This window comes from Stylophora pistillata, chromosome 1 (genome assembly GCF_964205215.1).
Source record: "Stylophora pistillata chromosome 1, jaStyPist1.2, whole genome shotgun sequence".
Classification (NCBI taxonomy): domain Eukaryota; kingdom Metazoa; phylum Cnidaria; class Anthozoa; order Scleractinia; family Pocilloporidae; genus Stylophora; species Stylophora pistillata.
The window spans coordinates 44,562,903-44,588,597 of record NC_142519.1 but is presented as its reverse complement, the minus strand read 5'-3'; the positions used below and the strand labels follow the sequence as shown (position 1 = coordinate 44,588,597).

At 36.0% G+C, this 25,695-nt stretch overlaps 2 protein-coding genes across 3 annotated transcripts; one reads left to right on the top strand and one right to left on the bottom strand.

Annotated features, from left to right (window-relative positions):
* The first annotated feature begins 2,749 nt into the window (after positions 1 to 2,749).
* On the top strand, positions 2,750 to 5,448 carry LOC111325190 (uncharacterized). Of its 2 annotated transcripts, none has more exons than XM_022928944.2 (6): positions 2,750 to 2,944; positions 3,508 to 3,581; positions 4,125 to 4,185; positions 4,376 to 4,424; positions 4,984 to 5,076; positions 5,165 to 5,448. In XM_022928944.2, the coding sequence occupies exons 1-6, from the start codon at positions 2,888 to 2,890 to the stop codon at positions 5,296 to 5,298; spliced, it is 468 nt and encodes a 155-aa protein (XP_022784679.1). In that variant the 5' UTR covers positions 2,750 to 2,887; the 3' UTR covers positions 5,299 to 5,448. The 2 variants fall into 2 exon arrangements, with proteins under 2 accessions (XP_022784679.1, XP_022784678.1); XM_022928943.2 differs by having other exon boundaries at positions 4,981 to 5,076.
* A 215-nt stretch (positions 5,449 to 5,663) lies between these two features.
* Positions 5,664 to 24,453, bottom strand: LOC111325189 (eukaryotic translation initiation factor 2-alpha kinase 3). Its single transcript, XM_022928942.2, has 23 exons — positions 24,187 to 24,453; positions 23,985 to 24,114; positions 23,559 to 23,630; positions 22,534 to 22,650; positions 20,994 to 21,130; positions 19,978 to 20,318; positions 18,641 to 18,859; positions 18,127 to 18,283; positions 17,549 to 17,633; positions 17,278 to 17,367; positions 16,539 to 16,597; positions 16,062 to 16,184; positions 15,566 to 15,712; positions 14,380 to 14,471; positions 13,518 to 13,831; positions 12,896 to 13,019; positions 11,762 to 11,925; positions 11,407 to 11,463; positions 10,960 to 11,062; positions 10,225 to 10,292; positions 9,706 to 9,807; positions 8,095 to 8,157; positions 5,664 to 6,212 (listed from the first exon to the last, which is right to left on the bottom strand). Exons 1-23 carry the CDS (start codon positions 24,315 to 24,317, stop codon positions 6,090 to 6,092), a joined length of 3,018 nt encoding a protein of 1,005 aa, XP_022784677.2. The 5' UTR covers positions 24,318 to 24,453; the 3' UTR covers positions 5,664 to 6,089.
* Between the last annotated feature and the right edge of the window lie 1,242 nt (positions 24,454 to 25,695).

The following is a 25,695-nucleotide window of genomic DNA, read 5'->3' as shown; positions in this document are numbered from 1 at the left end:
GTTTTTTCTTGGCCTCTGACAAGATACCAAGCTATTCAGAATGCGAATACTTCGATTAGTACCACCCAGCATCCTGCAGTTTCTGGCGAACTAGTGTCCATGAAAAAAAATTGCTGAGGCAGTATGTTACGATACTTAATGCATGAAAAAAAAAAATAATAAAATAAAATAAAATAAAATAAAATGCAATCAGCTACTGGCAACTGAGTTGTAGTTTTCGTTTGCGTGGTTCTGTGAATTCAGTAGTTTCTTAAAGAAACCACATTATTTTTAAATGTGCAGTTTTTCCAGTTCTCGCCCCCCTCCCTGCTAAATAATAGATAATGGACTGCCCCTATCTACAGCTAAATTTCGACAGTCACTTTTGAGGAGGGAAGAGCTTGTAGAGAGGAACTTATTTGTGGTGGGGAATCCTTTAAATGATTTAAGACAACTAAATCATTTTCTACAATATTTGTCATACTGCAAAAATAATCTGCTTTAATAGCCAAGAAAATTTGCATAAACGTGATTTGGTAAGTCAGAAAGTCAACTTGAAATCACCAGCAGTTGCAGAATCTCCTGGTTATCACGGGTTGGGGCGGGGTTTTACGATGAGAAGCTTAAAAGGGACTCGAGGAGACTTGGGAAGAAAATTTCGCTGTGTTGAGTCGTCGGAAAGAAAAAAAGTAAAGACCAATTAGTTGCAGAAGTAACTTTTTTCACACCGGAGATAACGAAGTATAGAAACAGTCTACGCACTAGTGTGTACTACAACACAATAGATTCTCATAGCAACTTGTCGTATTCATCTTCGCATCAATCTTACGTCAAGAATTGCGGCCATTTTCTCCGGTAGTTTCTTGGACTTAATCGTTTATCTAATGATAAATCTGATTTTTCCAACAAATCAGAGGCATCTATCGCAAAAAGGTATACATTGGCGAAACAGAAAGACGACTAGGAGACCGATTTCGAGAACAACTTCGTGACATAAAAAGTACTAACAAGGACGCATCAAAACCAGTAGACAGACACTTTAATCTCCCAAATCGTTCTAAGCAGTCCAGAAACCCAAAAACTCTAGAACAAAAATTTATTCTTTAAATCGGCACTCTTAATTTCCACGGTATCAACGAACAATTTTCATTCAACTAAGTTTATTCTTGTCTTCCTTATTACTATGTTCCCATCGATAGCGAAGCTCCATTTTCTGGATATAAAACACACGCAACCCAAAATTCCTCTTTACGCTCTGACGAAGGGCTAACGTCCGAAATATCAGCTTTAAAAACTCTTTACGGTGGCCAACTTTTATCATCAACTCATTTGCTCAGCAGCACTACAGTTTCTTTAGAGACTTACCCCCTTTATTCACCTGGGCCCAGTTGTTCAAAGAGCGGATAACACTATCCAACGGATAAATCGCTATCCAGCGGATAAGCGTTAACAAAACCAGGGCTGTAGCCAGATTTCAGGACAAGACGAGACAAGTTTCGAGCGCCGAAGGCGCGAGCCGCTAGAGGGGTCTGGGGGCGTGCCCCCCAGAAAACTTTGACATCTAGAAGTTTACAAATGCTCTTTTAAGGATTTTCCGTGGCACTTTTCTTCAGAAAAGTCAATCTTTAAGAAAAAAAATTAAAAAAGGCCAAAATTAAGACGAGCCAATTGCCTCGTCTTGCCTCATGCTAGCTACGGCCCTGAAAACGTACTGCGCTATTTACCGGATAGAGATTTTATCCAGTGAATAGCATCATCCATCCTTCGAACAAACGGAGCCTGAAGTATAGAAGTCTTTGTCTGCTTTTAGGATTTTCTCTGGCAACAACAATAATAATACTGTCATTCACAATTCGTGAAGCGGGAAGCAGCGGATAACTGCAGTCACAAATAAACTACGGCACCATAAATGATGCATACTCCTGCGATGAAACATTTTTAAAATCAGTGTTTATGCTTATCAGTAAAGCAGCGGATAACTGCAGTCACAAATAAACTACGGCACCATAAATAAACTACGGCACCATAAACTAATATGGCCATAAACAGCCATATTAGTTTAAAATGACTGCCAACTCATATTTGCTTGGCTCAAGCTAGCAGTTATGCTTATCAGGGAAGCAGCGGATAACTGCAGTCACAAATAAAAGACGGCACCATAAATGATGCATACTCCTGCGATGAAACATTTTTAAAATCAGTGTTTACTTTTACTTACTCTTCTCGACCACATGCATCAGGAGACCTTCTTTTTAATCTCAGTCCTGGTCAATTGGCTACAAGCCAAGTTCTTTGCATTGAATTATGAATTATGATCGAGTTAAATCTTATGACGTACGGAAGAGACACTTCTGCACTCTGTCATGAAAAAATGAACTGTCAGAACTGAACTGTGCTCAGTAATGCTGTGCAATTTTTTCTTGGAGTTCATCATTTATTCTTTAGAAACTAGATTTCTACGGTTTATAAAACCTCATGAAATTTAACAGTATTCCAACATTTTCTAAGTAAGAATGAAATGGATAAATAACCGAAAGAAAAAAGAGAGATGGAGAGGAAGGGACGATTCGAATAATACGTCAATTGTATCTAGACGCTAGATGAACCAATGATAACGTAGATTAGTTAACCTCAATCGGATTCATTTCTTATCCAATGATTGCCATTGTTATAAATTACGTCAACATTTTCCCGCGCTTTCAACGCGTGAGACAATGTGAAGCGTTAACGATGGCCGAAACTTTGATAGAGGAAGGCGAACGTCCAACTACAGAAAGACCAGAGCGACAAGTGATCGTTCGTCAGGTCACCCCTGATTTTCCAATACATTTAAAACTCCTATTGGCATCAACAATTGTCCTAGTTGTGCTCGTCTTAGGGACGATAGTTTATTTTATATACGCTAAATATGCAAACGAATGACAGCAGCGAGAACTACGGGCCACATACAGGTGTCTGCTCACAGGTAGGCTGATAAATATGCTTGTTTTATTCTACATGCCGCTCGATTTTAATTCAGACTCAGCTCAAAAAGGAGACGACTTCAGACTTTTAGTAGAAAACTTCACAATTTTAAGCGTTAACATATAACTTGAACTGTTGAAAATGATTATTTACACTTCGGTTTTTGTTACCAATGCCGATATGCTTAGATGATATTTTTCCGAGATTTCAAATTAAACACACACTCATGTAATGTATCCGTACAACTGCAATTTTACATTTCCATCCAGAAAAAAATTAGGGAAATAGTTTCAACTTTGAAAATGAATTTGCATTCGGGAATAAATAATATTTCATTTTCTGGGAGCTTACATTGACGTGTATTTCAAAATGAAAAGCGATAATTTTGGCAAGTTTTGAAAACCTTCTCATTAAATATTCACATGAAAAGCAGGTTCTTTCCGAATATTTATTTCGTGTTTGTATATTTTATTTTTCCTTATGAAAACAGAAGTTTGAAGCTCAGCCTTCACGTTCGCTACACAAAATTAACCTTTATTTATTTTTTAATTTCCTTTCTGTCAGTTTTCTAGTGAAGAAGCAAGAAACGACTTAGACTTTACCGGAAAACAGATGTTTTGCAATGATGAAGAATTTTGGTAATATCATAGAAAATAACCATAAATGTCCTTGACTCTAATTAACTCTTCTGAAGGGAAAAAAGCTCATTTGGAATGTCATTAAATAAGACAGACGGATTTGACGCGGAGAAAACATATTTTGTCGAATTTTTCGGTAACCATGTTAACATTTATGCTAATTTTATTCTAACAAAGATGAGTTCTCGCGTTTTATTTTGACTCAGTATGGTTTCCGCTTCAACCCAGAATTTGGCAATCAATTAGTTTCACGTGAAAAAAAAAAAGAAAGAAAAAAGAAGAAAAAAGATAAAACGTAGGAAGAGAAAGTGTTTTCTTTTTTTTTCAACATCGACAATTCGTCACCTCTGGCCAGCTGTCATATATTCCGTTCAGTATATCTAGTTTATCAACTCCAGGATATAATGAGCTGCTTCGGAATTTAGTAAAATGTACTTTGAAAACCAACGAGACTAAACAATGTAACAGCAGTATTAATTAACCATGACGAGAAAAGGATATTACAGCTTATGATACACACATTTCTATTATCTTAATTGATAGTACCACGGAAAAAGCCCACAAGCATGCGAATGGCTCGCCACAAACCAAGACGCAATGGAATGTAAGCAGATTATGTTCCGTTTTCATGATTCAAACCATATTAGTTTACATACATACTTGAATGCTGAATGTTCAAACATTTTAAAGGCTCTTTTAAAAAATGCTTTTATGTCCGAAAGTTGAACTATGTTTGAAAAAGAAGAGTCTTTTTAAAGAACAATACATTTCCATTTCTTTGAATTTGTTCTTAGAACACCACTTTCGACAATGACGATCCAGATCACACAAGTGAAAGCAACAGTAAGCCATAAACAGCCATATTAGTTTAAAATGACTGCCAACTCATATTTGCTTGGCTCAAGCTAGCAGTTATGCTTATCAGTAAATATAAAAATGTGTCAGAGTGGAAAGGTTAAACCCACTCATGACAATTCAAGTGTTCTGAGAAAAGTGAACCCTCCCCTTGATAACAAACAGTTATGCAAAAGAAATTAAAAGCCATTGTGGAGAGAGTATGGTTTGAGCTAGACTCCACTAAAAACCCACGGAGATAATGTTGTTAATCTTTCAATCAGCCTTTGTTTCATCTGGTGGGTTTCATTTTCAATGTGCTTTCTAAACTACCAGCCTCTGATTTTGCGATGAAAATGCTGCCAAGGTTGAACTGGTGCGTCAATTTACTTGGCAATGTATTCTTAGAGAGAATAATATACGAGTCTTCATTTATGCAAAAGGACACTAAAGATTTTTCTTTGTGGTCAAAGGTTTCATGTCACCTTTCTTAACCAGTTAATTGTATCTCTTCAACCTACTACTCTACAAATCATATTAAGAAAATAAACATTTCCTTCACCAGCAGTATGTCCTGATACCTATGAAAACATGATATCAAGGATGGGTGAGATTGAGAAGGCTTTGGCAACTGTTAAAGAAACAATATCCACAGCAAGTGGTTAGTATGAAACAGACAAAACTAAGGATGAATGAATACAGAAAAGCATAGAAACTAATTTAATGATATTTCTCTTTTTCCCCAACAGTGCGTTGCCATCTGCTTAATGTTGATGTTGTTACAATGTTCAGTCCAGAAATGCTAGACACCCTGAACAAAACAAAGGAACAGTGTGACAACTGTATAAAAGCAATGGAGACTTTGTCTGCTGAGGACTACTGACAAAAAAATATACTAAAAGCAAAGGCTCAAGAGTACTCTTCAAAATTCTTAAAATGTATTTGGAAGAGGCAACTGAATAGCTATTCCTCGTTTAAAACACAAAACATTACTGTGCCATGTGTAAATTGTCTGTAAGAATAACATGGCATAGAGGATAAAGACAATTTGACAGCTAGACTTTGATTATGCAAATTGCAGGGTACACAATTTTCAAAAATGTTTGGATTGTTGAAAATTGAAGTGGCACAAAAGCCCTTGTTCAATACCATTTCAGTTTGAAATGGATGATTTAAATTAATTTCGATTTTTAGAGAAGAGTTATAAAATTGAGGAACTGCTCCATTTAATACTTTTATACACAACAATGAGTTGTTCATACTGTTTAATTCTGATTAACTATTCATCTTGCAACTGCTTTTTTACAATGTTGCTGTTTATACAATAAACAAGTGAAATCAAAATGCAAGAATTTTAGCATGTTTGTCTGATTGCTAATAAATAACTTGCCATATGTACATTTTTGTCTAAACTCTATATACATTTTTCATAATACAAAAATATCCCTTAAAAAATTCATCATTTCACAATGAACTATGCCTGAAATGGAATTCTACTAATGCAACTGATGCCTACAAAATGTCCACAATTTTTAAATTTCTACAGTATGAACCTGTAACATTAGCTTCTTTACCAATGAAGGTTATTTTCCCATAGGATTTATTCCCCTTTCAAATCCAGAGGTTTGGCACAAACTTTGACATTACTAGTGAAGATTAACCTTCTTTGTCTTGTTATCTATTGGGGTTTTCTGAAACCTTGTGTTTTATCTCGCTGAGAATATGACTCTTCTTAACTTCTGTGGCATTTGGTCTTGCTTTTGGTATGGCAGACAATAACCACTGCACCAATTCCGACTAAAAGAAAACAAGAACCAAAAAAAATGTGATTATAAAGAACCTATTCAGGTAAAGGTAAAGAATCCGATCCTACCCACGTGTTGGCCAACGCATCGCCCGACACAGGAAGACAAACTTCTTGGGATTATCATTCACGAAAATTTGTCCTAGAAACCACATATCTCTGCTGTCTGTGATAAAGTCTCTAGAGTAACAGGAGTCTTGTGCAAGTTAAGGCGATACTTTCCTTTGAATACTTTGAAAACCTTATATAGTTCTCTTTTCTTACCTTACATAAACTATGGCAGTTTAATATGGGCATCTACTTATGCTTCTTACCTAAAACCCCTTTATGTACTTCAAAAGAAAGCCGTTCGTATAATTACTTTTTCTCCTCCTCCTCTGCACATCCTCTAAACCCCTTTTTTCTAAGCATAATATTCTTTCATTTTACTCTATTTATAAATTCCGTGTTGCCTGTTTTGTATTCTCACATTTTAATAACCTTTTACCTGCTCCTGTTTCCTCGATGCTTCATTTTAATTCTGAATATCACAATTATTTGACTCGTTCGTGTTTTAACCTGCATAAAACCTGTCATAAGTATCAATTTGTTATCACTTGGCAAGCTCTTATTATTTGGAACGATATTCCGTTATCTGTGCGCAAAAATCTCACAGCAAGCAACTATAAAAAAAGCTTAAGACTGTATTTTTCTCTGAGTAGTTAATTAGCCTGCGCATAATCTGCATACCTTATGGGACTATATTAAGTGTATTTGTTTATATTTGTTAGTGTGGTTTATAGGAATTTATTATTAGTCGTTTAAATATTTAAACTAGTTGCCAAGTATTGTATCTCAATTGTAAGTTTTCTGACTGACCTTTTTCTTTCTTGGTTTCATTGTATTGTAATTATTTTAGTTAAAACTTTCTTCTACTCTTGTAAATTCTTCTCGTCTTTTGCTAACCTTAAGCCATTTAAGCCCCTGGCTTTGGCTGTTCTTGCGTATTTTTTTTCTTTCAATGTGTGAATAGCAGGAATAAAATAATACTACCGAAACACTACTGATGCATTGGTAAGATCAACCAACGCGTCGCCCAACTTGTCGGCTAATCTAACGTGTCGGCCGACAGACTACCGACACATTGGTAAGAATGACTGGATAAGAAAAGGAACTCTAAATCATTGCCATTTTGAGAACGAAACACTAGTACCTATGTCTTCTCTTAGTTCTTTTTTTCTTTTTTTTTTTTAAGGGTCGGATACCGAGGGAGTTAGCACGTTAGGCGTTGCAAGATTGACCAACACGTCACCAAGGAGCCACCAGTTTGAAAAAGTCAGTGTCCTACGTAATAGAATTGCAGTGTGATAAACATTTGAAAACCCCAACGATGCGTGTCAGTTTAGAATAGTTTTAAGGTATCCTTGTAGAAAATATATAAAATGTTCATCTATATTTAATCTTCAGTCAGTCAGGATAAGTAACTGAGTGGGAACTGGGTTCCAAGAACATGACAAACAAGATGGTGGCCAAAAGGAAATTATTCATTTTCATATCATGAGTGAAAGTTTAGCATTGCTTAACATAAATAAGGCCCAAACTAAGTCACTGATGCACCGCCGACAGACCACCGCATCTCGTACATTAGAGGGATAGATGGTGGCCAATGTGCCAGTAGGATCGGATTCTTTACCTTTACTGATATTAAATAGAAATAAAACAAATAAACAATTAAACAAAACTTACCTATTAAATAAATTAATGGCATCAGCCTTCCAATTACATCTCCTTATAGCTCAAAGCATACCCCCCCCAAATTCTCAAGTAAGAAATATAGACCGGTACATGTGCCAAGGGCTAACAAAGGGACATAAAATATGTTTTATTATACTGCACCTGTAGAGGCATTTTTTCTTGAAAGTAATTTGGGATGACCCTCTGTTTGACACCACACATAACCTATAATTGACAGTAACAAATACACAGTGAGTCCAAAAGAAATATTCTTAAAAGCCTATTTTCCACTGATGGTGGAAGCATTAACCAATGCAAAGGGGAAAGTACAGAAATCCTTCCAAGTGTTTCATTCTTTTGCTAAATTTCAGCCTAAACATGTGTCAGTTTTAGTATGTTTCCAGAATCAAACCTAAATCTTTTTCGTACTTAACCACAGCTTTCACTCAAGCAATAGCCTTTGATACTGAATTCTACAGGAAAATTCATCACCTGGCAAGGAATTCCATGTTAAATTGCACAAAATTTGATTTTCCTTGAATCGCATAATTAAATATATAAAAGAAAAAAAGATAACAGCAATGACATAGTTTGTTTTTATCCTGAGTTTGAAACATGACATGCAAAGCAATATCATAAAGGTGAAGGTGTAGTCTGATCGTCACTTGACTCTGATGATGACTTCTGCACAGGTTGTCAAAACGTCAGTCACTACCACCGCTCACCCGGACGATCAGACTACACCTTCACATGTTACCCCCGGGTTCAAGCCATTTACTGCAATATCATAAAGCCTTGTTTGCAATAGTCCATTTTTCAGTTGTGTGCTTGGTTGCCAAGCCTTTGAATAGGAGTGAGGCTAGGGTTGACCTTGCTGCCTTTCAAATGTAAATCACTTTGTTATCATACTAAGTAGATACAGGTCTCTATCACATCAAGGTCACCTTCAGCCTCACTATGAATCAAAGGCTTGGCAACTAAGTACACAACTGTAAAATGGCCTATTTGCAATTCCATACTAAATACCTAACTTCTTTAACCAATGCAAGATTTTATTCAATTATGCAATTCTGTATTAAATACATACTCCAAAGCCTATTAATGCATTTTAACCAAACAATCGGAAAGAGATATTGAACTTTAGAATATAGAGTAAATGGAGAGGAAGTGGCGATGTCAAAGGCTTCAAGCTCTTTAAAAACCCGCTAACAACAACCTTTCAGTCAAGTAAAAGAAGTCATTCCCTCAGCATTGCAATAGTTGGAATTACATAAGGAGCTCACTACTTCAGACTTAGTCAACTTGTTTATGAGTAATCAAGAAAGAATTTCTCCTTAGAATATCAATGCAATATCAAGCAGAAAACTAACAAGAATAAGGAAAAGAGAGGATCAGGTGATAATCAGGGCGGGGTTATTCAAAGCTGCGTTAAGTTAACCTAGTGTTAGCATGAAATTTGATTTCAGATCTGAAAGCTTTAGGAGAAAGTTCAGTTTAATTATTTTGTGTCTACAATTTGACGATCGGATGCTCTAAAAAGAACAGGGAAAATTATCTCATAAAGGTTCTTGAATAGAGAAATTAGGAAACCTGAATCAAAATTCAACCCTGGATTAGTGCTAATCGGCCTTTGAACAACTGGACCCAGATCAGTTGATCCAATACCAAATTCTCCAAACTAACATAAGAATTGTATGGCAGACAGTAAGGAGAATTACAGATGAGATCTTGGGAGTGAAAGGGTTAATGACCAGTCCACCCTGCCCCTCTTACCTTAATCCTTTCCATTTGAGTACTAAATGGACAAAACAGCTCAAAAAATATGAGTCCAAGGGAAAAGATGTCTACCTTGTGGGAATATGGCTTTCCCTCCATCTGAAAGTAGTTAAGAAGAATGAAATGAAGGTCGGTTTGTACTGCACACAATAATGCTTTCTGTGCAGTCTTTGGGTAACCTCTCTTAAAGTAACTGTTAAATAAAAGTACAAAACTTGTTTTCATAAGCAGTAGTTTTGTAACATGGGCATTCCTTTCAAGTACAGGAACTGATCTATCACAATGAAGAACGAGTCCTTCAATTTTTTCGTTTAATAAATAAATTACCTCTACTAATTACAATTCAACAACTGTACAAAACTTACTGCTTAAAAAGCATTTCACAGAAAAAGTGTGTAACTTAAACTTGACAAGCTACCAGTACTTACACTCAGTACACCTATGAGCTAATTTACACATTTAGCACCACAAGCAAGCTTCGCTGATTGTGCTAAAACTGGACAATAGTTTTGTCACCTGTTCTGGGCTCATGTACAACTGTGTTCCAACTTGGCTTGTATGATTTGTGTCATCCATTAGAGAATCTACGCATACACCAAAGCACAATTTTAAAAATGTAGTCTGATCATCACAATGCTGACCTAATAAATAACTTTCATGTACCAACAAAATCTTACTTTTTTCAAGCAAGACATAATTTACAATTAGTAATGGATGATGCGTGACTTGGTCATCTCTAATCATGCTCCTAATAGTCCAGTTTGGTTTGACCCCTTGACCCATAACATAATAAACATGGTATGCATCATCTGATTGGTCAATTCAGTTTCCAAACAGATACTTTATGAGGTTATAGGGCCCGCATGTCATTAGTTATGTCATAAAAGCAGTAGAATGCATTTTTCCAGGCTCTATACTCACAGTGATGAAGCCACTCACAAAGGTTATCAATCACTCACCTTTGGCTCACCATTTTTAAGCTTTCCCCATGTTCTCCCAACATCCCACATGGCTTAATCACATTACACAGCGCAGAAAAATGTGCACTATTACTTGACTAGCACATTATTTCTCCTTACAAAGCCACCCCCCGAATCACACATTCTGGCCAGGAAAATGAAGGAAATGATCACCAACTAAAGAAGCTCTACATGGTTAAACAAATTCTCCTTGTCAGCACGTTACAGAATGTATTAATGCGATGAATAAGCATACGGAAGTTGGGGTGTGAAGGGCTAACTGTTGCCATACCTTTAATGGGTGTGTCCAGGTTGTTTTCTGATGTGTGGGCTGTCACTAATCCAAAATCACCAACTTTCACTGAACCATCCAGTGAAAAGAAAATATTGGATGGCTGTGAAATAGAATAAAGAGATTGCGGCATAATTTAAACAACATAATTACTTTGTTAATATTTTAAATTTGCTAAAGCTCTAACTGGAGGCAATATTTTTATTTAAAGTAAACTGGCCTGGCTGAAAGCAAATATATGAAAAAAGGGATTACAAAGCTACCAGCCAGATATTTCATAAACCTGATATAGCAAATGACTCACTGCATCTGTAAACTTGTGCAATTACAAATTAAAATGAAACATTGCCTAAAAAGCCAGTTTGGTAGGACTCTTAATTACAAGCTGACTTTACGACACTCCTACCATTTTATCTCTTTTTATATGATTTGTAGAATTTCTCTTACCTTTAAATCTCTATGCATAAGTCCTCTTCCATGAAAGTACTCAACAGCACCTAGGATCTGTAACAAGCACTTAATAATCAAATTTTCTATAAATAAAATATTAGAGTGCCATCATCATGGAAGAATGCATTTTACAGAAAGAATGCATTTTACAGAAATAGAAAGGTCTCTTTTCTCACATAACAACCTTGTTGGCACTTTTCCAAGTTCTAATCATGAACTAGTATTTTTCAATCCAGAGATTTTACTTTACATTTAGAGTAGATACTCAATTCATTGAAAATAGGCATCATAAACCAAGTCTTCAATTTGTCTGTTTGTTGCAATCATCACTAATTTAAAAGTAAAATGATACCTCTTCAAAGACATTCAGGCAGTATTTATGGTTCCTTTCATGATTAGCTTTGAGCCAGTCTTTCAGGCTTTCTTTCTGACAAAGCTGCATCTGGATAAACAGGTACAATGGTGCTGACAGCTTATCAGTATTGCACTGCTTATCCTGACACTTATGTTTTTCTCCTAAAATAAAAACATATTAATAACATTTTAAGTCAGATAAGCAAAAACACCAAGAACTCATTTAGTGAGTTGAGCATTTGAAACTTGAAGCTCCTGGTCATTACAGCGATCAAATTTTAAATCTACCATCCCTGTAAAGCACATTTTAATGTGCTTACCTGGAATTGGCACTACACAAATTGCAGTAATTATCATCATTTCATACACCAAACAATCTGTGATCTTAAGACACTTAACAAACACCTTGTCAGGGTTTTGTCAGATATAAAAAACTCTTCTACAAACTTTTGTAAGGAGGAAATTTAAATAAAAGCATTTAAATTGAATTTTAAAATCAAGGTCAGTTTTTATTCCAAATACAAAAATGAAAATATTTGTCTTTAGGACAAACTTTTAGATAGCCTCCAATCATCCTCACCTTTATAAAGGACTAGACTTCACAGTTGGTAGCAACAAAGGAAAAAAGAAACAATTATCTGGTACATTTATCAGTTCAAAATCTCTCAGGTTAGGTATGCTTCACTTTCTTCTAATGAGTAATATATCATTCCATGACAGAAATCGAAAAATTATAATTTTCTAGTTTGGATATACTTTTATTATAGATACTGATGAAATACCAGGATTTCTCCTTTTACTAAAAAATCATATCTTCACCACGCGCAGTGAAGATACTATTTTTATCTTTCTCTTCTGGTGTGGCCATGGTTACCAACATAATTACTCAATTACAATAGAGCTTCTCGCTCAGGTGCGCAGTCGGTTGATTTGAGATTTCATCAGCATCTATATAATAAACAGAACATTATATGGCCACTTGGGGATACGAATTTTATCTTCTTGTGCTGAAAGTATCTCTCACCCGTTTGCTGCGCTCACTCGTGAGAGATACTTTCAGCACAAGAAGATAAAATTCGTATCCCCGCACGGCCATGTAATATCCGCTATATACAAAATGTGCTCATCTCACTTGAAAGTAAAGAGTGATGTGAAGAGGTTAAACAGAGTTCCTCTGAGGAGCTAGTTTCCTTGGATACGGAATCCTGTGTGTTGTCAGATGATGGTAGTGATCCAACGTTGCTTGTGTTTACATCCTACCAAGAAAATTACACTAAAAATTTTAGAAAGGGTTGATTCAGATTTTGTCCCCCTCACATTATAGTAATCTGAGCTCATGATTGAATTATTTTCACAACAACAACAAAATTTATTCATTTTTAGCAATTAAAACACATCCCTAACAATCCCTACCCACAAACTACTGCAACTAATCAAGGCAGGAGGGAAACAAACATGCATTAACACATACTCTTCAATAACAAGTTTGACTGAACAGAGGGTATGATTTCAAAGTAACTGGTCAATGTGGACTGATGCGCATCTAAGCTGCAAAGAATGTATGCTAAATAATTGACTCTTGGTTCAACAGTTTCAGCAAAACATCTCCAGTTCATTTTGAAGAGCTTTTTTTTTCTCAAAATACAGCAGGTCAAAAAGGGAAAAATGAAACTTAGCACAACTTTTTGAGCTTTACAGTCCATCTATGAACAACACTGTATCAAGCACAATATTATTCCTATCATTTCACAAACCTTTTGACTTAAGCTAGAGTCTGAATGTCTGAAGACGATGCTGTCTGATGTACTTTCCTCCAAAGCATTGAGATGAAATCCATTTCTGGGTTTTGTCAGTTCTTTGTTACTTGATGAAACAAATTCTATACTGAAAGAATCACTAATTTCATTTTCATCTAGGAATGCTTCATTCTCTAACTGATAGACATCAATTATCTCGCCATTAATTTTTCCATCATCCTCGTCTGGATTTGAGTGATAAGATGAATGCCTGGATCGGCTGCTGGAAGTTGTTTTCCTCCTTCTTCTGGCCTTCTTTTCTTCACCAAGGCCTACAGATTTGCATAAAGATTGCAAGACATGAAGGTTCTTTATGTAAGTTTCTTACCTAGCTATTCAACCCCTTGACCTCTTACAGTAACTACCATCTAATTTCCCCTTGAAATATGATCTCGAAATCATAAATGAAGGTCACAAAAATAAAGGAAATGATTAGCAACTAAATAAGCTCTTGACTGATTAAAAAATTCACCTTGTAAGCACCTAAGGAAATGTATAGAGTATAGCATGGAGACTATGCTTATTGATGTGTAAAAGGGTTGGTTCATTTTTTTTTTTCATTTAATTTCCTTTTGGTACTTTTCTATTTCATTCTTATTGCCAAAATAATATAAAATTTACGTTCCACAAAGTATGCTGAGAAATATTTTTAATTAAATTAATTCCATAATGACAACTAGAGAGTTGCAGAAATCAGATAGGAGACATTCAGCAGTTCATATCAGTCCGCCCGTCTCTTGCAATCATCATCTTTCTTATCCTAAAAAATTAAGAACATGGCCCTAAACAACAGCAACAAAATAACCTCATGAAGCCTCACCATTTTGCGAGTACGATGCATCATTTGGTAATGCATGCATTACAATCCCTGAGCCAAGTGATGGTGCTTCTGATGGCAGTTCGCATAATTCCCTTAAAATCAGATGAACAAATAATTGTTATCAATAAAACAAATAATCAGACATACTGATTAATTTTAATTAGTAATTTTTCACTGGAAAAGCTGTTGCACTCAGGGTGTTTGCCTTTAGTCTGAGCTGGTAGCCAGACCTGTGTATTAATACTGAAAAAAAGAAGTTCAACCAGTAGGGCCCCACACTAACGGTAGCCCACTAGCCACAAACTAGTCTTGGCTAGTGGTGTTACAATTTGCACTGTCCAGTTTGGCTTGTAAACAAACTGAAATTGTCATAACACCTAAGATCTCACTAGCTGTTTTACTCAGGGTGTTTACCTTTGGTCTGAGCTGGTAGCCAGACCTGTGTATAAATACTGCAAAAAATGTTTAACCAGCAGGGCTCAACACTAACAGTAGCCCACTAGCAACAGACTAGTTTTGGCTAGCGGTGTTTCAATTTCCACTGGCCAGTTTGACTAATCTAGTAAACAAACTGAAATTGTCATAACATCTACAGATGTCACTAGCTGTTGTACTCAGGGTGTTTGCCTTTGGTCTGAACTGGTAGCCAGACCTGTGTATAAATACTGCAAAAATGTTTAACCAGCAGGGCTCGACACTAACAGTAGCCCACTAGCAACAGACTAGTTTTGGCTAGTGGTTTTTCAATTTTCACTGGCCAGTTTGGCTAGTAAACAAACTGAAATTGTCATAACATCTAAGATGTCACTAGGCACTTGGCCAGTACTGGTAGGTTGAACAGTTAATGTCAAGCCCTAAACCAGAGCTGCAGTCAATAAGAAAAAATAACACTTGATCTGTAAAAAAATTACACATTCTCATAGCAAGGCCAAAATGGCTAACTGTTGTCCATACAATTATGACATCCATCACTAACAAAACAAGTCTATAATGGAGCTGACTCTGCTTGGGAGAAAATAAATTACTAACTCTTTTTACAAACCTTTTACTATATCAGCCCACTATTAATAACATTTCCATCAGAAAGAATTAATGATCTTATTAACTGCTTTCCAGTATTTTGATTGCCTTAATTTTCCATGGAATGACATGAAACACTATGAATTTAACACTGATGAGTTTATACCCTTGTTCAAACATTTGTGCATCAACTTCATCCTGCCAGCCAACTGGTGGTTCCTCAAACCATGAGTTGTAATATCGTACTATGCCAGGATGTTCAAGTTTTGCCAAGGCTTTCACTTCCCGCATGACTTTTTCCATGGCCTCATTACTTTAGAAAGAGAATAAATTAATAGTTAAAGCCTCTTTAAAGAGAAGTATTGAATTAAATTAATAAATTAAAGTAATTTATGTGTTCTAATAAGCCTCTAAGTGCTCATTACCAGAAACTATAAAACCAAAAACAAACAGGAAAATAAATTTAACACTCACTCACTGATTAATTTTACATTATTGCAATATTGAAGTATTTTTAATACCTGTTCTGGGTAACAGTTTTAATTATTGAAACTAAATCTAATTTCTATTAAAATCAAAGCATATGTAATATCACAATGAGAAAACCACTCAATAGTATTCTTAAGTATTAATGTTTGTTAGTTAAAATTTCACCCAATTACCAGTTTGGCAAACTTATCCTCTTGACAGCGTATCTACAGTCATCCACTTTCTTCCTCGCTTGAAACACAAGGCCAAAGCCACCCTTGCCAAGGCACAGTTCATGATCGAAATCATATAAATATCTATAAATGTGGAATAAATTAAAGAAGTAACCATTTACTGGTGAAAATAAATAAAATTCTTAATCTAAAAACCAGGCATGTTTGAAACATAATATGATCATCCTCAGTTGTAAGTAATGTTGAAGCATTGAAAAGGTGGGGGGAGGGGAGACTGGCAAAAAGAAAACAGTGCGGAACAGAGTGTAAAGAATGGGTAAAGAGGATCAAACAACTTGTAAACACACAGGTGACGCAAAATCTTCTCTTTCCCCTTTCACCAATAAAACTCAGTCAAGCACAACAATTCTTGGGTTTTGTTCATCACTTTCCAAAAGTAATTAATAAGTAACTAAGATTACAAGCTTGGTGACTCACCTTGAGACAAAAGAGTTGGACTGTGACAGACAATCTGATGAGGATGGAGTTAATGGTTCCTATGAGTGAGAAAAAGAATATAATTGTATGAGACACTACAAGTCATGCAAAAACAACTTATTAGTGTATTAAAACTGTTTGCAGGATGAGACTGTCATCTCAAGAGAGAAGCCTTTCTTGGGAAGTTGCTTACTAATAGAACATTTTTTCAGTGAGTGTTTAAATTAGTCAGGAACAACTAGCATTACAAGAACCTGGTCAGAAATCATTGTTATGTGAAAAGTTTCTTAGGCCAATGTTATCAGTCTGGTTTGTGGAAACTGACTGGTCTGTTTTTCTGTGAAGTCATGGGCTGTAAAGCTTGAAAAGCAATTCTGTAAATTTAAATCAATTAAAATTTTCCTTGGAGGCAGTTGTAACAGTATAAGTTCAGCATGGTTTTGCAACCATCTTTTGCCCTCTACACCTGTTGAATGACATAGGTAAGCTACCTTCCATCATACATGTACAGGGCTTGACACTAACTTTTCAACTTACTAGCCAAGTGGCTAGTGACAACTTCCATATTACGACAACTTCAGTTTGTTTACAAGCTTAATCGGGCCAATAGAAATAAAAAACCACCAACCAAAACTGAATAATTATTTCTACTAGTCTGTAGCTAGTTGGCTACCATTAGAGTCCAGCCCTGATGTAACAGCACAAGAAACTGAACACATTAAGATAATTTTCTATATACCTTGATAGTCTCCAATGATGCAGTAGATGTATGTGTGGATGATGGTAACGAAGCAGAAGACAACCTCTGGTATTTTGTTACTGCTTCACACTAAAATAAAAAGAGAGATTCATATCAATCAATTAACTATTCAGTAAGGAATCTTACATTCCTGACACTGTTGTTTTCCTTCAAAACCAAATTCTGGGGAAGCTAGATAAAAAAAAAAAAACAGCCAGAAGGGAGAAGGTAAAAATGAAGATGTTCAGGTCAAAAGGTTTAAAATACTCACATTTCTCTTACTGGATTCACGGAAGAAACGCAGAACAAACTGAGCCATGACAGCAAAAGTAACTGTTACAAACACAGCACCATGCCTTACAAGGAAAAAAATTCATGATTATAATTCCATCAATATACTGTAGGTGTATTAAGTAGATAACCACTGTTATTGAAACAATACCAGCAAGAATTAGCCTTGCTCCTAATATTCCATCCTATGTTCACCCCTAAAAGTACTTTTTTAAAAACACAGAATAATTTTTTAAGAAAGGAAAGTTACCTTCTGTCAGTGCCCAAAGAAAGTGCCATAATTTGGAATAATTAATAATTATAGTGATATATTTCTAAGTTACAAAAATTTTAATACAAACTCTAGTTCTTAAATGTAGTTTTGTGCCCCTGTTGTGAATCCAGTTCTTAAACAATAACAACAGTTTTGAAGTTGATTAAAATGTTTACCAGTCTTGTCTGTGCTGTTGTAGTATTGTATGGCAGTATTGTTAGCATAGATTTTACATTAAGTTCATGAGTGAAGTTTTATACTTTTATTTTTAAGATTGATTTGCAGACACCATAGACTACCCTTACCACCATCCTGAAATATCATTACGATTCAAAGCTGTTTCAGCAGAGCTCTTGTTATTTCTGGCAAAAACATCATCAGAATCCGCTGGAGGAAGCTGTTTGGCCTTGGCATGTGGGGGAACCACTGGCATCACTTCACCATAAAAGTAATAGCCATTATCTATAAATTAATAGGATACCAAAATTAAGAGAGGTTCATTGTGTTCATAACCTTCAAACCACATCTCATCCAGGTAGAGTTAAATCTGCACCAGTTGCTTCAACATGGTCATCACAAACATCAGTCTTAAAAGTTCCCTGTGAGTTTTTCATGACTTGCCCTTCTCAAAATAGAGTTTCCCTGCCTAATTATATGCAAATTGTAACAAATAGCAGTTATATATAGCCTCCCCATGTGAGCTTTCTTTCCAAACATTCATACATTTTCCACAATGATGATCAACAAATGTAAATTATTATTTTCTGTTAATTGAAAGATTATGTTTTCATTGAATAACACAAAAAAATTTCAATTTACCAAATGGATATTCTAAAGGATTCCACACAGCTAACTCCTTTGAGACCACAGTTGGTGTGCGTGATGGTGAACTTGTCAAATAAGGCCTCCATGTCACCTGCCTGTGTCTTTGTGCCACAGTTTTACCACTTACATCTGCATCAAGTCTAGATGCTATGTTTTCCTGAGCTGGGTTAAATGGCTCTGATGTCTGAATGTAAACTTGACCATCATATTTGCCTGGATAAGAGGGAAACAAACTCAATTTCTCACCAAAAGCAATTGAGCCAGCCACATGAAAAATTGTGGCAGATAAAATCTAAAGCCTCTGCTGTTGCTTTAGAGAAATTTGGCCTTTGGTGGTCAAAATGTCAAGTTTTACAATGTGGTTGTTTTTTTAGTTTTATTCCTTTGAACTTTCAATAAGTGCATCTGTATATCAAATTTCACTACAGTTATTAATAAATTATAATAATTACAAATGTTAATTGTGTCCAGCTTGGAGCAAGAGAGACATTGCTATGTATCCGAAGGTAGCATCAAGAGTGTCAATCCAATATCCAGTAATTCTAATGCAAAGACACAGAGTTATTGCTACATTACATGTACCATTCTAACGTGTCTTATTTCTCAATTTGTGACCACAGTAAAGCCTTAATTGTGGGAGGTAACGAACAAAAACCAAAAGATTCAAAACTACAGTGTATGTACAGGTGAAGAAATGGGGAGTGAGGTTACATTTGCCCATGTGAGGCAGTTGTTTGCTGTGTAAAAAAATCTTTATGAGAACATTTAATATGTAACTGTATTTTGTGAATTGCATTTGGCATAAGACACATTGTGAACAAAGAATTTACGAAACAGAGAAATATTAGAAGTTAGCACCAACAGATGTTTTGCGTGCTAAAATAAACCAGGGACAAATAATATGTGAATAGCAAAATTCTCTTAGCTGTGCCAATCTACAGCAGACAATTACAAATTCTACATCAAACACTGTTCTTATAGCATCAGAGGTTCAGAAAAAAAAAACACCCAGGATAGCATGGAATGCATGTATATGTATTTTAATAATTACACAGTGATGTAAAAAGACCATATTGGAAAGACTTATTACAAACATTAACAAATCACTGACCCAAACCTTTAGCTGCCAAGATCTGATTACTAATTCTCCCCTCTAGCTGCTAGATATTTCCTTGTAAATTAGTTATGACAAGTTGGTGTTGGATCCAAATAACAACTTCTATCTGATGTGTTTGGGTATTCTCATCAATTGGTTGCTGGATAATTTAGATATTATTAGGAGAAGTTACATGTTCCTCACTCCTGCAGGTAGTTATAGGGTTATGTCTTACCCATATACATGACAGGTCCCGGCGGAAATGAAACTTTGTCAGATGAGGGAGCCAATTCTGGTGTAACTTCTTTTGTGAGTAATTTTACTGGTTGTACAAAACCCCCATTCAACCTCCACACTGCTGCTATGGGGGAATCAAACTGGTGGCTCCATAACACAACTTCAGTCTCTGTTGCATCAAGAGTGTTTACTGCTGCTACAAGCCCACTGGGAATGGACACACGCAGATTCCATTCTGTAAACACTTCAGCGTCCTCAACAGAACAGTGGGCATCATTGTCTTCATTGAAAATAGCTTCCAAGAAGCTAACATCATGTTGTCCAACAGAAAAATTCCATCTTAAAATAACAGAAAACAGGCTTCAGTAATGACGGAGTGAAGCATAATTAATGGAATCAAAGCATATTGAGTCTTCATTAATTATTTTAATGTGTGAGCAGCACAACACAAAGTGTTAATGTCTGTGAAAGTTGGGAGAGGCACTTGTAAAACCTCTGGTTGCACAAATGTACATTTGTTCATTAATGAACATGAAATCCTTCACCTAACAATCTAGAGTTAGGTTATTGATCAATTTTATTGACAACTGAATTTCAACTGCTACGCTGTTAATCTCATATCACTGGACTAGCAGTTAGATAGCAGTTAGGACCTTGCAATCAATAAAATAGGGAGCCTGACTCTACGTTGTTGAGACAAACTATCAAATGTTCATTTATCTTCAAAACAAGGATGAATGACAACATTTTCTTTGAGGTACATTTACATTTTTTTAGTTGTGTTGCAAATTTCCCTCACCCCTGTTTACTTCAGTTCTCTTTTAAAACTACTTTGATTTTTATTTACCTCTTTATCAAACAATGACAAGGAATACTAAAGAGAAGGAATGCAAATCATTGTACTCTAAAAATTTGAACTGAGGGAAAATTGAAACTCAGCATATGTAAACTACTGCATGACTGACAAGAACAAATTATGACAAGATAACAGAGCCACAAATTGCAGGTGAGTACCTTTCAATGCCACTTCTCTGATCAACAGCACGGATTGTCTGTTGTGTTCTTTTGAGTACAAGAACATCGCTGCCTTGGACATGCTGCTCATCGGAATCCTTTAACTGACAGCCATCCGCTGAACAGACATACTGTACCTATTATGACACAAAAATTGTTATCATAATCACATTGAACATTGAAGTGGAGGAATTATACCAAACACTGCTGACTAAAAAACAATCTATCGAAGAAATTATTTTTTTGAAAAGTTACCTCAACCTTTTCACTTCTGATCTAAGATCAGATTAATTTCAGTCATTCTCCCCTCTCCTCTAGATACTAAATTTCTTTAAAACCTGGGTTTAAAATTTGATGCTTAACAAATATTACCGTATTTACCCGTGTGTAAGTTGACCTTTCAAGACCTAAAAATCAGCCAAAAAATTTGCCCTCGACTTGTACATGGGTCAAAACTTGAGATCCAAGCGCCAGTCAAATAATTAGCATAATAATTGTCTTTCAATGTTAAAACAAACATGTAACAAACAGCAGCACAGTTTACAGCATACATTCGCTTAACGATCTGTTTCACTATACGACTCACAGAAGAAGAGTGGCAAAACTTGTTTGGTATGAGTGATGACGAGGACGACTTCGATGGCTTTTAGCGAGCAGGGACTGTGCTTGCTTACAAAACAGCTCCTTTAGGAGCCACCAAATAAGGCAAAAGTCAATGACCAACTGTAGAATTGTTTTTTTTTTTTTTTATTGTTTTCTTCTAACGTTCTGCATGCATGCAGTCAAATATGAAATTTACAAGAACTTTAGTTTTATTTCAGTTACCAATACTCAACTGATTCTGAGGCTTGGCTACCAAGTTCCCCAACACACGCTTTGCACTTTGTTTATTGAGTCATGTGGAAAGAGTCCTGCGCTTCTTTGGTATTTTGCCTGTCTTATAAAGCCACTTTTTACTTCTGCACACTTAAATGGTTCGTTTGAAATCATTATGTTTGATTTTGTGAGCATTTTTCACAAATTATCGTCAAAAAGCCCGCACATACATGTGTTGCTAAATTGGGTACTACGCTCGTGTACGTGCCATAATAAGCTGATTAAAACTTCACGTTGAAACTTGCTGTGATCTGTTCACATATCCATACAAGATAACTTTTCCAAGAAATTCTTACCTGGAAATTAAGAAAATCTAGTTTTTGACCTAAGAAATTGGGGCTCGACTTATACATGGGTAAATACAGTACATACTCCAGCTGACAGGAAACTATCTCTAACATCTAACAATGAATTTCCCTGTTGTTAACAATCAGATCAGCTTACCTGTTTCCATACATGAGAAAGAAAATAAAACCACCAAGGGTACCGGTTTATCGGTACATCAATTTACCGGTTTTGAGTACCGGTAAATTGAGACATTACAGAACTGAAATAATATACACAATGTATATAATACTGGTAATAAACTCTAACAAAGACTGAAGTGAGCTGAAAGAAATAACTAATGTTATAATTCAAGGACTCCCTAGAAAAACAAGCTAACCTTCCCAGAATAGGGATTAAGTCCACATGACGTGGCTTCCTTGCCACCAACTAAAATTGAACCATCAGGAAGCTTTAGGAAGGAACCAAGGAGTGTGTCTGCAGTGAAAGGAATGGGCTGTGGATAGAAAATTACAAACTGAAATCAGTAGTTGAAAAACTTAAAACATATCCATTAAAACTAGGACTATTCTGACAATAAAAACAGTGCAGATAACTTTCCTACTTCATTTTTTTTTTTCATTTTCTTTCTCTTCTTTCTTTTCTTTCTTACTCATGGTAGCCCATGCACTTTTTCTGGCCATACAGGCACTATTTCATATGACTCTCATATAGGAATTTTTTAATAATGTTTTTTCCAAAAAGCACACTGGGCTAAACAGGTCACATATAAAAAGTGGTAGTAAAATTTCAAGAGAATCATTCACAACTACTTCAGAAAAATTCTACAAATTATTGTACGGATTATATAGACTTAAACAGATCATCACAATAAAAAAAGCATTATTACAGTCTACATTTGAAAAACATAAGCCCCAAAATGAAAATGAAGTTTGAAGACAAAAAAAAGAGTTAGCTTTTACAGTCTGATTCTATTTAACATATTAAAACAAATAACATACCAAGTAATTACATACAGTATCACTAATTACCAGCGCTCCCAGTTGCACTAATATTGATCTCCATGGCAGGAAGAATTAAAGTGGGTAACTAAATAGGCCATTTCTGAGTTGCACTTGGCCTCTTTTTCAATATAAGGCCTATAGTGATCAACCATTCATGTGAAAATAAGTTAGGATTTGCATGGGAACGAAAACCTGTTATCATATCAAAGGATGAGCCCCAGGACTCCCTTTGAAGAAGAGGCTGAAGGTAATTCAGAAATGGGCCATTATCAGTGAATATCATTACCTGGGCCAACTTTGTCTGCTAGTTATTACATGCTGTAACATTTTTTTAAACTTGTTTTTAGTTTGAAAGTACTTAAGCTGGGACCCTGCATTTGATTTAACTATAAATGCTTACCTCAACTTTGTCTCCATTGACTTGATACAATCCACCATCTAATGAGGGTATTAGACGCACGTGTTTTGCCATCTGATAAAATATGATGACAAAGCACAACTTGAACAATTACCTGTCATACAGCAAAAATCACCGCCTAATTTACCCTTTGATTGAGGAAGAGTTGGGCACAATGATAGAGCCAGTATTCCAATAGACCTAGTTTGGTTCACACGGATGTTAGCATAAAGAAAATCAAAAGCAAATATTCAGGCTTTTCGCTCTGGGGATTCCCTCGCCTTTCGCTCAGATTTATTCCATTGATGATTCTTCCGTTTGTTGTAATTCACATCAGGAGCTAACAGTGTTACTTTTCACCACCCACAATGAAAGATCAAGAAAACCTACATTTCTAGAAAAAAAAAAAAACCTTTATTTGTGAAATACCTGAACCGAACTGAGGCTGGATGACAACAGAGGTCCGTGGAAAGCTGGTAAACTCCACAGTAACTTGCCATTATCTCGTGTATCCAATGCGCTTAATTTCCCATCCAACGTACTCACTATTACAAGTGAACTAAAAACGCCAGCAGAATCAGTGATGACAAGGAAATTCAATAAGGCGTTCTAAAAATCGTTTTCTACTTACCAAGAGCTACTCCGAGCAGACAAACCACTGGGTTTTTCATCGTTCAATTTCCCATTCCCTTCCATAGAAATTATCCCTGCCATTAAAGTGACAAATTGCAAAGCTACCGACGCTTTAAAAGGACTTCTCATCTTTCTACTGAAACATCATTAGGCCTGCTCCAACGGAAAAGAGGAAATTCTCCTTCCCTCTCGGCAAACCTAAGCGAAATTGCCCTTTGCATTCCTGCATGCGCGTTTCCGCACAACGGCCGCCATATTGTTGTCTTTTTTTCTAATCGCCTTTATGATTGGTTCAGGAATATGAATGACGTAACTCTTTTCATGATAAATGCAAACAAATACTTCTCTCGTGTCCACTGCGCATATACAAACAAACGTGGCGCTCTTGCACAGTACTCTCGCATATTATGCTGAGGTAGCACAACTGATGTTCCGCTATCTGTACAAAAACTTTTCCAGAACTTTCTAGAAGGATCCTCTTAAAATTAGTTTCAGCTATGTTTTTTCAGTCCGCCAAGGCCGCTAGGAGAAGAAATAATTTTTGAATCTGGCGGATTAAAATCCCATACGCCGATGTAACGCGATAGAGGAAATGTCGCGAGGAGAAATTCATTTATTTTGATGAACCGTGCAGTTTTACTTTATTTTTAGTTCATTATGAAACCGGAAACAGAATATCAGATTCTGCTTTATCGGTTCCGCATGGGGAAGGTCTTACAAGATCAGTGACTACAGCTACAAGGAGTGAATGGGGTTAACAGACTTGCGACAAAGGGCGAAAAATACTACCGACTACCGACAAAACGAGAAAAAAATTACCGACTACCGACAGAAAAAAAAAATTAACCTACTACCGACATGGGCAAACACTATCGATATTTGTTTCAGAAAGATGAGATCAGAAGAGCACATCGTATTTTTCTAGTTTACGAAGTAACCGCATAGGGCCTGAAAAAAATCCCGTACAGGCCTGAAAAAAATCAGGCCTGTACGGGATTCGAACCACTGACCCCTGCGATACTAGTGCAGCGCTCTACCAATTGAGCTAACAAGCCAACTGGGAGCAGGTTGTTAAGTTGATTCGTAATAAACCCGTGATGATAAATCAGATACAATGAATATATGAAGTACATATATTTTGAACTGCGGTATTAAATATGTATGATGCACGATTCTTCGCAGTAGATAGCGCTATTTATGCAATAGCGAAAATCAGACCGGAAAAAAATCAGGCCTGTACGGGTTTATTACGAAACAGGAAATTCGATGTTACTCACACGAGTCCATCCCTTTAGAAATCAAAGTTTTTTCTATACCCTTGGTTTACCTTCGTTACTTGCGAAACTTCTATTATTTTTGCAGCTGTTTTGTTTAATTTTTTTTTAACTATTTTGTGTGTGTGTGTGTGTGTGATCCCTGTAACGCAATGAAGTAATGCTAGACAGAAAAAAAAAGGTTTTAAAAAATCTTTGTCATCACCGGAAGACGAAAAAAAATCTTTGTCAGT

What these genes read in the sequence shown, in the direction of transcription:
- LOC111325190 (XM_022928943.2), top strand. Translation starts at nt 2,888, where the DNA reads ATGCAAACGAATGACAGCAGCGAGAACTACGGGCCACATACAGGTGTC. An exon ending in TCACACAAGTGAAAGCAACA is followed by an intron (nt 4,425 to 4,980) that starts GTAAGCCATAAA and finishes TTCCTTCACCAG; the next exon opens with CAGTATGTCCTGATACCTAT. An exon ending in AACAATATCCACAGCAAGTG is followed by an intron (nt 5,077 to 5,164) that starts GTTAGTATGAAA and finishes TTTCCCCAACAG; the next exon opens with TGCGTTGCCATCTGCTTAAT.
- LOC111325189 (XM_022928942.2), bottom strand. Translation starts at nt 24,317, where the DNA reads ATGAGAAGTCCTTTTAAAGCGTCGGTAGCTTTGCAATTTGTCACTTTA. An exon ending in GTGAATCCAGTAAGAGAAAT is followed by an intron (nt 17,368 to 17,548) that starts GTGAGTATTTTA and finishes TTTTTATTTTAG; the next exon opens with TGTGAAGCAGTAACAAAATA. An exon ending in TCCAACTCTTTTGTCTCAAG is followed by an intron (nt 16,185 to 16,538) that starts GTGAGTCACCAA and finishes CCACATTTATAG; the next exon opens with ATATTTATATGATTTCGATC.